The 18,796-nt window shown below is 42.6% G+C and overlaps 1 protein-coding gene across 2 annotated transcripts; it reads left to right on the forward strand.

Moving 5' to 3' along the window:
* Positions 1–9,515: 9,515 nt before the first annotated feature.
* sncgb (synuclein, gamma b (breast cancer-specific protein 1)) lies at positions 9,516–18,509 on the forward strand. Of its 2 annotated transcripts, XM_070990967.1 has the most exons (6): positions 9,700–10,046; positions 13,656–13,697; positions 14,280–14,407; positions 15,122–15,139; positions 16,034–16,075; positions 16,521–17,788. In XM_070990967.1, exons 1-6 carry the CDS (start codon positions 9,926–9,928, stop codon positions 16,527–16,529), a joined length of 360 nt encoding a protein of 119 aa, XP_070847068.1. In that variant the 5' UTR covers positions 9,700–9,925; the 3' UTR covers positions 16,530–17,788. The 2 variants fall into 2 exon arrangements, with proteins under 2 accessions (XP_070847069.1, XP_070847068.1); XM_070990968.1 differs by lacking the exon at positions 15,122–15,139 and having other exon boundaries at positions 9,516–10,046; positions 16,521–18,509.
* The last annotated feature ends 287 nt before the right edge of the window (positions 18,510–18,796 follow it).

The raw sequence follows: 18,796 nt of genomic DNA on the forward strand, positions 1-18,796 counted from the left end.
CCAGACGGTGTGTGTGTGTGTGTGTGTGTGTGTGTGTGTGTGTGTGTGTGTGTGTGTGTGTGTGTGTGTGTGTGTGTGTGTGTGTGTGCGCGCGTGTGTGTGCGTTTGAAAGAAGCAGTGGACTGTGGGCCGACACACATGATGAGTTGGCCAAAAAGACAAAACCTTCCTCGTTTCGACAGTTTGTTTAATACGCATGTCAACAGGTTATGCGAGATGTCTGGTTTTTGTGCGTGTGTTGTGTGCTTAACTTTACATTAAATAAACTCAGCGCACCAAAACAGAAATGAAGAAATTCTTGTGTTATTGGTGTGTACTGAAGGGTCATGATTTTGTGTGTGTGTGTGAGAGAGAGAGAGAGAGAGAGAGAGAGAGAGAGAAATCAAATGAACAATCAAACTGTTTCCCTGTGTTGATGTGTGTGTGACAAACATGTGTATTGGACATTTGTGAAAATACGGAACAAATCGCGTCCCAACATTTAATTGTCAATTAAAGGACGATTCCGTATTTTACGGGACGGGTGGCAACCCTACCTATAATTGACCTTGAACAGCCAATTATGTGGAGAGATTGCTGCCCCATACAAAATAAAACAAATATAGAACAGAAATATGTCAGCTAAGACGCGACATTAATGATCCGTTAATGTCAGGAAGCAGCCGACAAGTATAGCTTCGATGAGCCACAGACGAACGGAGTTCAATTCACCTGATATAATAAGCAATTGATGAAGCACTGAAAAAAACACCTTAAAAACCTTTTCATGGTCATTTTTTTAAGCCGAATTACTCAGCAGAGCATACTGATTACTTTCCCAGATCGAAACACGCGGACCGGCGCAGATTTTGGAGAAAAAGCGAGATAACTTTAAATTTGTGGATTTTTGACTGGGGTTCGGCGAGCCCCGCAGCGTCCCGTGAGAGTCCTCACTTCGGGACGAAAGCGACTGCCACACTGTCAAAAACAGTTATATTTCTCCGTAGATTTTACAAAAAGATCATAAACTATCACTGAGTTTTAGGCATGTTATTCAAATGTGTACTTTTTTCATAATGAGTCTTACCTGGCCACAGTTTCATGCAAACGATGTCCTCGTGCGCCTGAGGTGAACGGCAGAGTCCCGTGATCTTGCTGGGCAGGTGGAGGTCTGCTATCCTGCACGTTCACATACAACCAGATTGACTGTTCGTGTACATGTATGAAAGAAGATTCACCGACCGGTATCGAGGAACACTTTTAGGTCAAATTTCAGGTTTCTGCGTGAGCTCAGAGCGGGACACAGTGGAACTACACTGTTAAAAGGGATTTGGGCTTTTAGTCAGAAGGACTATTGCTGTCAAGCTGAGAGAACTCTGCCCATTACAACAAAGTAAGAAGAGTTCAAACAACTTCAACTTGAAAAAAGCGCGGAAACTCATTAAAAACCCATGATAATCCATTCAGTCAACTTCAGAAAATACGTCGTGGGCATTTCAACCAACACGCATGCGCCCGCAATGTGACGTCACGCGCAGTGTTGAACTTTAAATCGAGCCGACTGCCATCCTTTTACCTCGGAGCCGAGCCGTCCAGTAAGTACATTTAAAATTATTTTGGCTTAGTTTGCTCATCTGTTGGTAATGTGCCGCCAGAGTGAAACAGCAAGTTAATGTAGGGTTGAGCCTCATATTCGACTGTAACAAGTATTCGGCACCGACAGTGTACTGTTATAGGAGTGAAACAGTGCGAGACTTGTCTTTATTATTACGGAAAAATGTGTCAACTGTGGGAACATTATACCTGGATCAACCCGCTAATATACGTGACGTTGCGACTTCAAGAGGCTTTGCTCGCACTCAAACAACCTGGCACAGGATTGACAAGGCAGCGAAATAACAGAGCAACTTATGTTGCACCAGGAAGAGGAGTGGAAAAACACTGACCACCGCCGTAGTGTGTGAATATTTTTATGTAGAGTCAGATGCTGTATAAACACGTAGTTATAGGTGATTGCTTTCAGGTGTGCCGTTACACTCTGTATCCATGGCAACGCGCAGCAGTGGGGGTGAACGGCCCACCGGCTGCGTGTGGGTTTTTGGCCAGTGGGAAAGGAGCCCTATGCCGTTTGAAAGCGGGTCGACCGAGTTTAAAGAAAAAAACAAAAAACAACGTGTCTGGAAAAGTAAGCTTTAAAATTCCAGGTCATTCCAGCGTCTTACACTACGCTTTTAAGCTTGCAACTGGGGCTGGGAAGCTAAATAAAATAAAATAAATAAATAAAATAGGGGCATAGTTGCTCTCTTTACGTTGACTTTGGTTGGCTCTGGTGCGAGCGGAGACCCACCCAATATGGCAGCGATGCTGGATTACGCTCCAGCACGTAATGAGGCGTCTACGTATATTATGTCTATGGCTGGCACCGCGGTGCGTTGCCATGGATACAAAATGTAACGGTACACACATCACTCATGAGAAGCTCTTTTCTCGCTGTCTTGTCAGTGCTGTGCCATGTGGCTTCTGTTCTTACAATGTAATCACTTACCATTCAGATGAGTGACATGGCCAAGTGTGTCCACTTTATAATAAAGTCGTGTTTATTTCATGTTAGGATACATTAAAATCTGAAAGCTTTAAATTGTGAACTGTGCAATTTTTCAGAGATTTGTGGCGATGCACAGTATTTTGCACATCTAAAAATACACATACACAATAAGGAAACTGAACTTAGTGTGTTTTGTGCTGATAATGGTTGTATATCTTTCTTTCTTTCTTTCTTTCTTTCTTTCTTTCTTTCTTTCTTTCTTTCTTTCTTTCTTTCTTTCTTTCTTTCTTTCTTTCTGTACAGGGTTACTTCACTTCAGTGTAGGCTGTGCTGTTTGGGGCAACTGCCCCTCAATGAGGTGGTCCTGTGGTGGTCCACCTTGTTTTCATTTTCTGACTTATTTCTATTGCTCTGTTCGGAGGAACACTAATCCATGTGATGTTATAGAGAAATTGTCAAGAGAGTGGACATTTCAGTAATGTTTGAATGTTTTCATTTTCAACATTTTGAGCAAGTTTCTCAGATACATTTTTTTTTGTTTGTTTTTATGAATCTTTGCACTTTGGGGGGGAGAGGAGGATGACAGCCAAGCTGTCCTCCATGACAGACAATGACTCCCACCCACTCCAACACACACTCACTGCACTGAGGAGCTCCATCAGTGATAGGCTGCTACATCCAAAGTGTGTGAAGGAGTGGTATCGCAGGTCATTCCTTCCTGCAGCTGTCAGACTACACAACAAGCACTGCTGAAAGTAATTTTTTGATAATTTATCTGTAAATCATCTGTAAATTACCTGTGCAATAATCTGGGCACTAACTGGTGCAATAATCTGTGCAATTCATCCTGTACCGAACAGTCCACAAATACAATTTATAATTTAATAATGCTTATTTTTACATAATGCTTATTTTTATTGCACTCTTTTGTATACACTTGCTGTTTTTTACCTAATTCTATCTTTTACTGGTGCTGCTGTACATTGGAATTTCACCTTGTGGGACAAATAAAGGTATATTGAATTGAATTGAACTGAATTTACTGCAGCAACTCTGAACATTCACTCAAAGGACTCTGTTGAACTCGGAGAGTTATTGTTTTTCCCCAAAGGATGGGTGCTCTTCTTTTTATGTATTATATTATTATTATTATTATTATTATTATTATTATTATTATTATTTATGTGTGGGACAGTGTAATTTCAGTCTGTGAGCAAAAGTGTGTTAGAGGGTGTAAGGGCTATTTTTTAATATGTCCCAAGGAAGGTCTTTTTTGATGTCTCAACATCCATTGACACTTATTTTGAAGTAAGGCTGCTTGAAGTTGGACTTGTTGGGGGTTAAATAAAGGTCCTTATTGAATTGTCTGTTCAGCTATTTTTTCTTGGGTTAATATTTAGTTTGTCTAATTCTCATGGAGATTCTTTGTAGATATTATTTTGCTTAAAATTTTTAAATCTAGCAATTTCTGTAAACTCAAGTAACTTGGCAATAAAGCATGAGAAAAAATAATAATGTTGCCCTAACTTGATAAAATAAGTTCAACCAACATCTTTTTTAGTTCTCTTAAGTAATGTTTTCCAGTCCACATTACTTGATACAGAAAGTTGAATCAACAAATCGCAAGTTGTATCAATTATGTATTCCATGTTGAGCCAACTTGATTCACAGCTGTAGGAACTTGATAAAATAAATTCAACCAACATCTCTTAAAGTTATCTCAAATAATATTTTTAAGTTCAACTTACTTGATACAGGAAGTTGAGTCAACAGACTGTATGTTGCATGAACTCATGTTTTGAAGTGTAAAAAACTTGACACTATAAGTTGACTCAAATTAACTCAGTCAAAGCAACAATTCAGTTCAATTCAATTCAATATACCTTTATTAGTCCCACAAGGGGAAATTCCAAAGATGAATTGACATAGTTAAGTCGGGTCACCTAATCTTTTATTTCTTTACAGTGCATGCTTCCCGTGAAATTATTTTCTCCGCATTTATCCCATCCTCGGTCTGTCGATCCTCCGCGGCAGACCAGGAGCGGTGGGCTGCCAGCCGCCAGCCGACGCCGGCGCCCGGGGACCAGTTCTCCTTCGGTGCTTCGGTTCTCTTTCCTTTGGTGATCTTCTTGCATGTTTTTAGTGGGAGTTATTTAAGGAGGAAACCTTAGGTTCATGCAAACTCCACACAGAAAGGCCCCCTTTTTTCCTCGAGCAGCATGCACCGAAGGCGTGGTGGAGGACACGCCACCAGCGCCCACAGCGAGATTCCGGGGGCCTTCTAGCTGTGAGGCGACAAGTGTGACCACTTGTGCAACCGTGCTACCCTACAAATAAGTGTCTGACATTATTATGGAAAGAATCCATACAGAGATACTTCTTTGTTGATGAGTAAGATCTGTTTTGCTTAAGCAGAAACAGCTGTTGTAGCGCTGTTGCCAAAGCCACCAGACTCCATTCAAAAAAACAGTCATTTTAGCATTTTTAAAAAAACTTCTTCAAATGCATCAAAAACAAAATAAAACTCGACAAAAACCTTCTTGGATCACCTTTTTAATGTTTCGGCAACAATTACTAACTCTGGATTGGTTGAAATAAACTTTCAATTCGCCGAATGGTTGAGAGGAGCGAGAGAGCTGGTGACGTCAGAGAAGCAGCGGGGGAACAGCACATTGAGTCGGAATGTTTAATATTTTGTGTGTTTACCTTTTGTCAGGCTTCACTCATGTTTAGAACAATCCTGCAGAAAATGGGATTGACAAAAAATGATTGACAGGTGCTGATGGTTTTTTTTTTTATTTTTTTTTTCTGTTTGATTACGTTCTGTGTTAGATTTAAATTGTTGTATTGTGTATTGTGTTCTAAATTAAAATCTTATAACCTCGTTACATTATCTATTCCATTTCTTATTTACAGTATAAGTAAACTTTTGAACTACTTTTCAGTGACAACACAATTATCTTATTTTTTCCTGTGATATTTACAGATATAGGGCTGCACGGTGGGTGGTGGTGGCAGGTAGTGCGCGTGCCTCACAGCAAGAAGGTCGCAGGTTCGATTCCCGGGTCGGGCCTTTCTGTGTGGAGTTTGCATGAACCTAAGGTTTCCTCCTTAAATAACTCCCACTAAAAACATGCAAGAAGATCACCAAAGGAAGGAGAACCGAAGCACCGAAGGAGAACTGGTCCCCGGGCGCCGGCGTCGGCTGGCGGCTGGCGGCTGGCAGCTGGCAGCCCACCGCTCCTGGTCTGCCACGGAGGATCGACAGACCGAGGATGGGATAAATGCGGAGAAAATAATTTCACGGGAAGCATGCACTGTAACAAAAAAAAAAAAAAAAAAAAAAGATTAGGTGACCCGACTTCACTATGTCAAGTCATCTTGTTAATTTGAGTCAACTTATAGTGTCAAGTTTTTTACACTTCAAAACATGAGTTCATGCAACATACAGTCTGTTGACTCAACTTCCTGTATCAAGTAAGTTGAACTTAAAAATATTATTTGAGATAACCTTAAGAGATGTTGGTTGAATTTATTTTATCAAGTTCCTACAACTGTGAACCAAGTTGGCTCAACATGGAATACATAATTGATACAACTTGCAATTTGTTGACTCAGCTTTCTGTATCAAGTAATGTGGACTGGAAAACATTACTTAAGAGAACTAAAAAAGATGTTGGTTGAACTTATTTTATCAAGTTAGGGCAACATTATTATTTTTTCTCATGCTTTATTGCCAAGTTACTTGAGTTTACAGAAATTGCTAGATTTCAAAATTTTAAGCAAAATAATATCTACAAAGAATCTCCATGAGAATTAGACAAACTAAATATTAACCCAAGAAAAAATAGCTGAACAGACAATTCAATAAGGACCTTTATTCAAACCAACGAGTCCAACTTCAACCATCCTTGCTTCCAAATAAGTGTCAATGGATGTCGAGACATCAAAAAAGACCTTCCTTGGGACATATTAAAAAATAGCCCTTACACCCTCTAACACACTTTTGCTTGGGACTGCTCACAGACTGAAATTACACTGTCCCACACATAAATAATAATAATAATATAATACATAAAAAGAAGAGCACCCATCCTTTGGGGAAAAACAATAACTCTCCGAGTCCTTTCTGAGTGAATGTTCAGAGTTGCTGCAGTAAATTGCAAAGATTCATAAAAACAAACAAAAAAACGTATCTGAGAAACTTGCTCAAAATGTTGAAAATGAAAACATTCAAACATTACTGAAATGTCCACTCTCTTGACAATTTCTCTATAACATCACATGGATTAGCGTTCCTCCAAACAGAGCAATAGAAATAAGTAAGAAAATGAAAACAAGGTGGACATATAATGGGTAATTAGTGTGCGTTGGTTCAGCAGGGAGAAACACTTGCAGGACCACCTCATTGAGGGGCAGTTGCCCCAAACAGCACAGCCTACACTGAAGTGAAGTAACCCTGTACAGAAAAAAGAAAGAAAGAAAGAAAGAAAGAAAGAAAGAAAGAAAGAAAGAAAGAAAGAAAGAAAGAAAGAAAGAAATACAACCATTATCAGCACAAAACACACTAAGTTCAGTTTCCTTATTGTGTATGTGTATTTTTAGATGTGCAAAATACTGTGCATCGCCACAAATCTCTGAAAAATTGCACAGTTCACAATTTAAAGCTTCCAGATTTTATGTATCCTAACATGAAATAAACACAACTTTATTATAAAGTGGACACACTTGGCCATGTCACTCATCTGAATGGTAAGTGATTACATTGTAAAAACAGAAGCCACATGGCACAGCACTGACAAGAGCGAGAAAAAAGAGCTTCTCATGAGTGATGTGTGTACCGTTACATTTTGTATCCATGGCAACGCACAGCGGTGGCAGCGTTACAACCATCTTGGTTCAAGATGGTGGCCGCTCTTTGACCTTTCTTTTGACACACTTGACCAATTAGAATCTGCATGTATGCAGCTGACAAGAGCCAATGAGAGTCCTTGTTGCTAGGGAGTGCCTTGTTCTGTTCTTTTGCGTAAAGATTGAGCCAACCGCATCCAATTATGCAGATGACTGGCGTTTCTGACATCCAATGAAATTCTGAGGACTAGGAATTGTTCCTTCAGTGGGTAATTTACAGGTAAATCAAGGAGTTCACTACAAACAGGGATGTTACACAGCGTTTCACATGATAAAAATTGTAAATAGCCTCAATATTTACACATACAGTTTAACAATGAGTATATGTAGCTAAATTATGAATATAGATTATGTAAATACAGATTAAAAGTAGATATTTATTTAGCCCTTTCTTGGAGAGCACCAAGACATACTGGGAAGGTTGTGAAAATGTGTCTTACATCACACATAATTAAACAGCTCAACAGTGATTTATATTATAGTTTTTTAAAAGACCGTCTTTTCCAAAAAGAATGACTTCCCATAGGGTTCAGTGTAACAAATCCCCAGGCTTGTCAGGTTAGTCTATGTCAATTTTTGAAAAAAAATAAATAAATAAATAAATATGCCTCTTTAGCCAGATATTTATGTTTGAATTTTGGTTAACTATGTGTCCCTGACTTTGTCTGTTTGTGGTTTCTTGCTGGGCAGATTGCATGCAGTGGATTTCTAAAGCTTTTTGGCTGAAAATAGCTGCTTTCTGTGGCAGGAAAACAACACTAATGAGCGGTGAGATCAAAACAGTAAAGCTGTGGACCAGGAAAACAAAACAATGAGCTGAAATATTGTAAAAAGCTCTGTAGAGCAGAAGGGAACTGCACAGTCGGGTTATAATTCACTGCAGTTCATCACCATGACTGTCACCTTAGACGCAGTCTTTTCGCTGCACCAATCAGTAAAAATACTGATTGGTGCAGCTTTAAGTCACATGAATGAGGATTTGAGTTTTACTTCCTTGATTCTTGACTCTCTTTAGATTTTAATTGAGACTTTTAGCAAAAACATTTCAGCACCAAAATGATTATTTGCAGAGCTTTAAAAGAGCAACATTTGATTTTAACGGTCAACATCAGAAACCAAACACAAGTGCATCTTGCATTGCAATTGTTGTACTCCTGCTTTGCAAGTCAAGACTTTACAGGTTAAGTATAATTTGTCCATTGCTTAAATAATCCTTTACATGTCTACAGGCAACAACCTATCAGCATAATGCTGTGTCACGATGTTATATGTGTTAAGACCACCAGAGGGCAGTAAGATTCTGCACAGGCAGACTGACAAGACAGGCATCCTCTATGCCACTGCAAAATAGCACTATTGCATATTCTGTACATCACTTTACTCCTCTACCCTTTGTTTTATCAGGTTTATAGACCAAATGCCAAAAAATATAGCATTATAGCACCTCATTCATATCTGTTTTGCAAATTATTTCTCCATGCTTGCCTCCTTTTTGGTTAAAAAAATGAATAAAAATGACACAAAATGGAGCATATCAAAAAACAGAACTGCTGTGGTGCTGAGTCGGCATGTCTGGGAGAAATGGGACGATGGGGAGGGGGAGGAGGAGGGATGGGCAGTTGTGACTCATTCAGGTGGAGATGACAAAGCATTTTCTCTCCTCTCACACCAATAAAAATAGAGCAGGTGCTCTCTTTTCTCTCTTAATTCAATTAAATTCGGTTCAGTGAGGCTTTATTGGCATTAAATCTTGGTCGAAAAGCATAATGCATAAACGGAGCGATACATGCTGTAAATATATACAAATTAATTATATATAATGAATAAACAGCTGGTGAGTTAAACTGAGAAATACTCCAAATCAGAAAAAGGAAGAGGGAATCATATCTTTGGGACAAGTCGTGTGATGAGATTACAGATTACATGACAAAGTCTCACAAGTCATATGACGTGGGGGGAAAAAATCCTCTTCGCCTCCAGTGCTGAAGCTCTGCTGGTTATGTAACAGTGCTCACGAGCTCAGCATCTACAAAGGTGTGTCCACAGCAACATGCCAATCAAAATATGCAAAGTGCGAGCTGGAGGATGCGCTGAGCATGAGTGAGAATCACCGGGAGAAAGATGGATGATGGGTGGAGGGGTGGTTGAGGCGCGGAGTTGCAGCATGACTTGAAAATGCTGCAGCATCCGGTCGTGTCTCCTCCTCCTCCTCCTCTTCTCTCCATCTCGTGCGTACCGGCTGTTTCCTCCCCCCTCTTTCTCTCAGTCTGCGTGCTGTAGCCCTGCTGTGCGGTCCTCTCAGTCCTCTGTTGTAGCACTGAAGGGAGGAGGAGCCACATACACACACGCACACACACACGCATACTCACACAGACAAACACACACTGTGACATCTCACATCATCTCTGCTGCACACTCACTGTAAGCACCAGCCAGCACGCCAGCCAGGCCCGTTTGGAGCAGGGGAGCCCAGCCGTCTCGTCACCCAAAATGGATGTACTGATGAAGGGGTTCTCCATGGCCAAGGAGGGGGTGGTGGCCGCTGCAGAGAAGACCAAAGCTGGCATGGAGGAGGCGGCCGCCAAGACCAAGGAAGGGGTGATGTATGTAGGTATGTAACACTCTGACTGTGGAGCTGCACTGAGTTTCAGGAAAAAACAGGTACATTTGAGGGGCATGCATTCAGTTTTTGGGGTGCATCGTGTGTTTTTGCACCGTTTGAGGTGGGGTCCCATGGGTGTCCACGTCTGGGACACTCATGCAAAGTGTCAGGGACGGGAGGAGGAGGAGAAGGAGGAAGAGGAGAGGACGGGATGGAGTGAGCACAGGCAGGATACTGCTGCAGGACTGGTGCAGGGCAGCGGGCGGGGGTGTGAAAGAGAGAAGGATAGACAGAATGAGGAGGGGGTTTGGATGGAGAAGGAGATGGAAAAAGTTGTAACTGGGCAGTAAGTGGAGGATTGGTGTATCTTGGAAAAAAGGAATAGAAGAGAAAGAGGAGAAGAGGGGAGGAAAGAGGGAGTCTGTAGGACCTTGTGATCGTGCCTCAAGCTTTTATCCCCTGTCCTGTTTCATTCAGTGGTTTGTGGAGCAGTTTGCAAAGGGACGTCCAGCAATGGACATAATGTCCCAGAGACTCTGTTTATGCACTTTTCTTAATGTGAAGAGTAGAGCTTACATACATTGAATAGCCTGTCATACTTTTTTTTTTAAGTCTATTCACAGGTATTAAATGCATTAAATTAAATGCATTTAATTTTAAATTCACAATTAAAATGTAAAAAACACCTAAACTGTTTAAAGATGCTGCAGACGTGTTTCTGTTTGGTGTGTTTTTATATTAGCTGAAGCAGCTAATGCGTCACATCTCAAGGTTACCCCGAGTAGCAGGCTTTTAGGCCGCCTGAGGGGGGGGGGGGGCGCTGTGAAAGAAGGAGGCTGGGTGAGGAGTTAGCGGAGTGGAAGCCTCTGTCGTCATCTGCAGTCCGTCCTCTCCTCACTCCTCTGCCTGGCCGTCACACAGCAGCTTCAGAATCTTACTGATGATGATGATGATGAAAGTGGGAGGAAAAAAATGCAACGGTATGCGTAAAAGAGTCTGTGTCACTGGCTGAAGGGGGGGGGGGGGCAAGGATCACTTGAGCACTGCAGCAATTTGCTCTCCCATCAACCCCACCCACACCCCCCACTCCACCCTCATCCTCACCCCCCATCCCCACCCCCCTTAAACCCTCACCCCATCCATGTGTTGATGCAATAGTGTGTGTCTTGTGGCGTTGCAGCAGCAGGATTTGCCTGCTGGTGAGCGCCGCTTTGATGACTAACCGCCTTCCTCCCCCCACAGCCCTTAAAACAACCCCCCACCCCCACCCCCCAGGGAAAGATGGAAGGATGGAGGGATGCATGGGGAGAGAGAGAAAAGAGGGAGAGAGAGGGGAGGGATGTTACGTCAGAAAAAAGCTTTGAGCTTCTAGTCTCGTGGCTCCTGTGTGAACAGATGGAGGGACGGAAAGCGAGAGCGTTCACATGTAGTGATGGAGGGGGATGACGGAGGGATGAGACTCAGGTAAAGGACAGAGGACAGGGTTAGAGTCAACTGAGAGACAGAGGGGAAAAGACAATGGACATGCAGATCACAGGTGGCGGAACGGGGGGGGGGGTGTGATCACTGAAGTGAGGAGGGTCGATGGCTCCGATAAAACACTGTATCTGCCTGCAGCAGAGTGCACACGTCAGCATGAGAGTGTGGGTGCACAGCATCGAGGTCTGCACGCCCACTTTCACATACAGGCCAAACCTGGACAGAAAAAATAAAAATAAAATCAAATAAAACATCCCACCAGCCACTGAACACCAGCTGCTGCAAAACAACTCCAAAAAACTTCCTTTTTTACAATTTCTAATAATAATCTAATATAATTTATGTAGTTTTTTGAGTTTATAGGAGAGGTCTTTGCACAAGACTCAACATTACCTGTCCTGCACAGCTTTCTTCTTTACATATACAGTATATGTGTATATGTAGTAAATGTATACCCTTGTGAATGTCTCCCTGCATATATTATTGCAAAAATGTCCCCACTGGTCGGATTTTTCATTAAATACCTGCCATATCCGAGCTTTCATCTCATCAGGACTGCTAAAGCACAAATCCTCCTCTGCAAAAACTGACTGCAGCCATATTTTTTTGCACGATTAACACCTCATTTCATAAGAGGAGAAAGCATCCATGCAGTCTAATCCATGCAATCTTCATTTATTGAGGAAAGCTTGGATCTGGATTATCATTGGCTGTCTGGATTATTTTAAAAAATTGCTTTCTTGCTCTTGGTCTCACATGTGCATCACCTGGAATTCTGCCCAAGGCTTGTTTAATAATTAACAACGAGAAAGAAGTCAGAAGCTCTGTCAGAAGAAGAGGAGGAAGACTCTCATTGGTACAGTTTGTTCTGTGGGATGTGACAGACAGATCACCACAGGCTCACACACAGACATTCACAGTGACAGTCTGGGGGCTCCCTCTGTTGACTGGGAGAAAGAAGCTGTGTCACTGCAGTGTGTGTCTATGTGAGTGTCGGGCTGTACTGCAGTACTGCTCAGTACTCAGGCACGTGGCTCATGTAGCACAGGGAGCGTGCAGAGAGATGGAGGGATGCAGGAGACAGAGGGAGGACGGGTGGATGGCAGCATCTGGGTGAAAGAACGAGGAGAGAACAGTCGGCGTGCACGAACTCGTCTTATTCTGCAGGCGTATCCTTCCTTTCCTTCCTTAGTTTCTACCTTCCTCCCATTATTTCCCTTCATCTCTTTGAGCAGATATTTCTCTCCTTCTATCCCCCCAATCGGCAGATTATATAAGCGCTATTTAATCTGCTTGGGATCATACTATAATGAGCACAGTGATGGCGAGTGCAGAGGGGAGAACAGAGAGGAGCCGCTATTCACGGGATGTTTTCCAATAAAAAATATTTCCACAAAACACAGCCGAGCCCCATGGAGCTTGGAATAGAGAGATGACATAGAATAAAAGGATGGAGTTCACTTTAAACAAAGCAGGGAGACACATCAGTCACACAGAGAGGATGATGGGTAGAACTAGTGCTTTAAATGTATTTTTAGAGGGAGCGATGCTGATCCGATTCTCTCAGGAAGGACGTCAGAGGTTTAGGGGGCAACAACAGCTAAGAAATGTGCGTCATCACTAAAACTTCCAGGATCTAAATGTGTGGCAATTAAAACAAGTTTAAAAATGTGTTTATCAAAGTAAAATTAAAGCAGCTAAATGTGTTAATGTCATAAGAAACATCACATTATTACATCGATGCGACAACTGTGAGGCGAAACCCCTTTATATAATGATGTAATTATGATTTGGAGCATTATCTTTATCATGTTTGTTTTCTTATTGCTGCATCATGAATATGTTTTCATTTATTTAGTCATCAGTTGGGTGTCAGGGCCATGGTTTGATTTATTGATGAATAAGAATAAACAAAATTTTAAGATCACATCTTAAACATCCCTCACCGAGTAAAAGACAAAAAATTAACACAAAATATGAAACAAATCAAGAAAAGAATGAGTAAACCAAAATAATGGAAATATGCAGCAAGCTCCATTTAACAAAAGCTATTAAAGAACACAGGAACTGTAAACTGTGTCTTTTCTATTAAAGCAGAAATAAACATGAATTTGATTAGAATCTCTGTTTGATCCTCAGGCAATAAGACAAAGGAGGGAGTTGTGTCATCAGTAAACACAGGTAAGAAAAGCTGCGTATGCGCTCGCCGCATCGGTGACCTCAGCGCTCCAGTCGCATCAACTTCTTTATAAGCCGTCAGCAGAAAATATAAACATTATTGTGTGATTTGCATCTTCACGTGTTTTCCTGATCTATACAGTTTCCTCTGTTAAAAATGGCTCCTTTGTGTCGCTCGTTGAAATTTGTTTTCAAGTATGAAATGGGCTCATTGTTGCCCCTTGTGGCCATTATGGGAAAAACACCCACTACAACTGCACTTCTTGCCATCTGCAAAGTATCAGTGAGTGTTTTCCGCCCTCTGGCCTCAGGGGGGCAGTAATGAGACCATTATATCAGTCCAAAATTTCCCAACTGGCCACCACTATGAAAAATGTCTGGGGGCACCGCAGGTTAAAGGGCAGTACGCGAACACTTCGCTGAGCTTTCCCATGTCACCATCAAAATATATCTGAAGAACAGCTGCAGATCAATGCACGGAGCGTTGAGGTCACCAAAAGGGCAACACACGTGTGTTGTGTGTGTTTTTTTAAGCGCACACACTTTGAATGTCTTTCACTAACCGTCCTCTACCCCACGTCTCAGTGGCCAACAGGACCGTGGATCAGACCAACATCGTCGGAGACGCAGTGGTTGCCGGGGCCAACGAAGTGTCACAGGCAACCGTGGAGGGCGTCGAAAACGTCGCTGCGTCGACCGGGCTGGTCAACCAGGTCAGTTACCATGGTAACATGGCTTACACCGGTCGCGTTTCCACCTGGTGTTAACATGCATCTTTGGTGATCATAAGAAGAAAAAACTGAATATGTAAAATTTCAGCAGAACTAGTGAAAACACTTCTGAAGCTGTGTTTTTGTGCAGTAATCAGTGTTGACAGCAGGTGTAGACAGAGCCACAGGCTGCTCGGTTGAGCTCTGCCACTAGGTTGAGCTCTTTCTCCGCATTAAATCATCATCAGAGAGCTGCACAATCTGAAAGAAATCCAACTCCCAGTGTCCTCCTTTAACAAAACGATACATCAAAGTAATGTTGAAATTAACATTAATCCACTGATGACTCTGCTCTGACTGATCAGGATGCTGATTTTCTTTATCAACTTACTGTTTTTAACCAGGTCTCAAAATATTCTATATGCATTAAAGCTCAAACGTACTGTTACTGGAACATTTTTCCTGAATATTCCTTTAATTTGTGACCCTCCCGCTGCTTGTATGTTTTGAGCTCTGTTGTCAAACCTGTTTGTCACGTTAGATGGCCTTACATCTAACTCTTCAGCCTTTCTCGCATGTCTTTCTGGTAGTTTTTTCTGTCTCGTGTGTTGCCTCTTTTGTTGTAGCACTGTGGCAAAGCTTCTGTCTTGTGTGTTGCTCCGTGTTGCTGTTGTTCTCACCTTTTGTTGTTTATGTTGTTTGTTGTTTCCCTGATAGGAGGAGCCCGTATACGAGGTGCCTATATTGGACAGAGCAGTGTGGGGGTCATAGGTCACGCTGGGGTGGGCTGGGGGTGAAGGAGAGGCCGAGACGGGGATACTCTGCATGCTACATGCACTAGAGTTAGCAGTTTATTAGCATTGCCTGCACAGTCTAATCCAGTAAACCTGCAATAGGCCTGCAGAATCATAAGGTAGGACTTACTGCAGGACTGTAGCATTGGATTACATTAAATGGTAGTACCTAATGAACTGGTGACTGAGTGTATATTAGCTAAAAGCCCACAGAGTGAGTGTCAAGAGGGGAAAGAAACAAACTAAAATGGACAAATTCATGCAGCATTTGAGACTTGAATCAAACTGACTGTAGACCAGCATGAAAACACATGAAGCCCTCATGAGTAATTCACAGTTTCCTTCTCTTTTGCAAACTTTCTTCCTCTGACCTCTCAGACACTCACTCATTTGTGTGGTTTAGGCAGCAGTGATACTAAAATTCTCCATTTCTAACCACGTAGCTCCTCCTGTAGCATTAAGTGACATACAAGCTCTCCAGCACGCCAGTGAATATCTTCATGGCATGCACCAAAATAGCTTCCTGCACTGCTCAGGCTGAACGAGGCCTGTGCACCTGGAGCCTCTTACATGCTGTAAAGCTCTAATCGAACTAACTGACCCCCCCAGAAGTAGCTTAAGCATGATAATCAGAGTCGAGTTGATCCTGCAGCATGGTCTTTGTAGTCTTAACTGCTTTTTCACATCAGAGCTGGAGGAAAACGAAAGCTAGATGGCCAACGGTGCTTGATGCCCCCCCGCCCTGCTATCACCTCATCCTTTCATCCTCTCAGACAAACTCCACCTCTTTTTTTTGTGTCTAATTTATTCTCACGCTTCTTGTCTGCACCTGCAGGGAGAATATGGAGGAATGGAGCAGGGTGGGGAAGGAGGAGAGGTAAGGTCTGAGTGCATTCCATTAGTTTAAACAGTGCTTTCACTTTTGATATTGAAGTACATTTTGCTGCCTCTCGACTTGCCAGAGTTCCTCCAGAGCTCATGACCAGTCCTCATGACCAGTGGCGGAAGTGTTCAGATACACTGAAGTAAAAATACTCCATTACAAGTATAAGCCTTCAGAAATCCTATCATGAAAAGATACTTCAATTACCAAAAGTAAAAGTACTCACCACAGTGTTAACTGTGATGCATCAGTGTGTGGTAGCATTTTGCTGGAGGTGAAGCGACTTTTATCTACAGGTGCTTTAGTCCAGTGGTTGCCAACCTAGGGGTCGGGCCCCTCCAAAGGGTCACAAGATCAATCTTCTTTTAAGTCAAGGATCTAGAGCTATTTCTTCAACCAATGTCATGTGTCTCTATCTTTTTTATTTCCTTGCTTCCAGGGGTATTAGCCGCCTTCAGGATCCCCCCTCCCGTGCTCTCCGGCGGCCCCTCGCTCCCCTCGCCTCGCCTGTACCAGACTCCAGATGTTCCACATATTTTTTTGTGACTTTACAGAGCCAAAACCAACTAAAACAGACTCTTCCGGATGCCGCACCTCAGCAGCCACCTGCCCTCACCCCTTCTCCTCCTCCCCTCCGACTTTCTGCAGCCTGTAGCTTCTCCTCCACCCGCCCGACTTTACCCTCGCCTCACCCGTGTGTTAGTGTCGTCCTGATATGACCCCTGGTGTACTTACCTCCCCACGCCTACCAACCTATAGGGAAACCTCACACACAAACACACACATGCGCACACACACACACGCACACACACACAAAGAAATGCACCTTCATTCCACACATGCATGAAACACACACACATGCAGTACATACAGTCAATGCCAGCACAGACGCACACACTGGGCAAACATTTCGGTTCAAGTCTCTGCAGTCCACAACAATAACTCACTGCCTGACTGAGGCAGGGTGTGTGATCGGCTGTTTGTGTGCCTGTGACAGCTTATATATATATGTATATATCTCGATATATACATATATGTGTGTGTGTGTGTGTGTGTGTGCATGTGTAGCTGCTGGCGTGTAGATTAAACCTCCAGGGGCTTGTGCAGGGAATCGTACATGGAGGACAGATATCACTCTGTTGTGTGTGCAGTAGTTAGTTAGCTACGATAGACTGCATGATCAGATGTGTAGAATGACTCGTCTCGTGTTGCAACTGTAGAGTAGCTGGTCTGTGTAGCTTCGTATGGCTTAGCGTGCGTTCCGCCTCCATAATGTAGAAACAGGGTTATCACAGTGTCATTCTCCGTGACGACAGAATCCAAACAGCCAATAACTGTTAATCAGATCTGCTTTGGGTCTCAAATTCTAATCGGTTCACGGAAATCTCCACAAACACAACCCGGCACCAAGAGCGCAGACAAAACGCAGTGTTTCTCATGTTTAACCGGCACTCTTGCTCTAACTTTGGCAGAAAATGTGTTCACGCGTGTTGCGTCTAGTCTTCAATGCCACCGGTGAGTGCGAGCCGAATTTCTGGGGAGATGTGCCTAAAATGCTGCACAGTCTGAATAAATCCATTCGACAGGCGACAACATCTCATAGCTTCAGTGAAGAGTTCAAGCGGAATATATGTCAAACACAAGGGAATAAGATATTTTTTTGTTATTTAAAGCTGCTTACGGGGGAATTAAAAGGGAAAACTGGGTCTTAGGGGTTAAAAAAGCTTAATTCGAGGATGAGTTATGAGCAGCTGATGACGATCATCTTCTTGTTGTGTACTTGCTTTGTGGTCTTTGTGAAACTGGTTTGCATGCCATCAGAGTAAGTTATTCAGATTTCTGTGCTGAGGGAGTGAGGCCGCACAGCTTGAATTGTGGGATATGCTGTTTGTTAGTTTGCTAGTTCTCCTGCCCATCAAGTGTCTCAGCCAATCACAGGATCCCCTTCGCCTCTCTGTCAGCGTGATGCCACCGCTCACTGCTCGTCCGCCCGGCAACGGTGTGTGTGTCTGTATGCACTCTATTTGTGTGTGTATATATGTGTGTGTTAACATAGAACCGGTTCAGCCAGCAAAGTGTGTGTGTGTGGGTGTGTGTGTGTTTGTTTGTGTTTGGAGCAGGTTTGTGTGTTTTTACTTTGAGGCCAATGGAAACTGATGACTGCATGTTGCCTTATCAAGCAATCTGACATTCACACTCACACACACACACACACACACACACACACACACACACTGACTACACACCACACCACACCATACTTGTACTGACACACACACACACACATGCAGCACACTCGAAACGACACACAATCACAAATCCCACTTAAAACACATAAATCGCACACCATGTTTAAGTTGGCATCAAAGCAGACTCGCTGATTTTATAAACAGTACCGGTGAAATTAAAAAGGTTTTGTTGAAATCCAGCAACTGTGTCAAGAATTTCTTTGAAGAGGTGGATGATGGGTGACGGCTGAGCACCGCAGGTTATTTCAATTTGATGCTACTTAATACTTCTGCTCCACTGCATTTCAGAGGTAAATACTGGACTTCTTACTACATCTGTCAAACATCTGGAGCTACACACACTGCATAAAATATGATACTGTGCTACAGATTAAACCACCTGCAGCAGCTGTAACATTAACATAGTTAATGTGTGTTATGTGTGAAAGCATCACTAATAATATGACATGTATAATAGATATATGGT

The sequence above is a fragment of the Chaetodon trifascialis genome, chromosome 21 (assembly GCF_039877785.1).
Source record: "Chaetodon trifascialis isolate fChaTrf1 chromosome 21, fChaTrf1.hap1, whole genome shotgun sequence".
NCBI classification, from domain to species: domain Eukaryota; kingdom Metazoa; phylum Chordata; class Actinopteri; order Chaetodontiformes; family Chaetodontidae; genus Chaetodon; species Chaetodon trifascialis.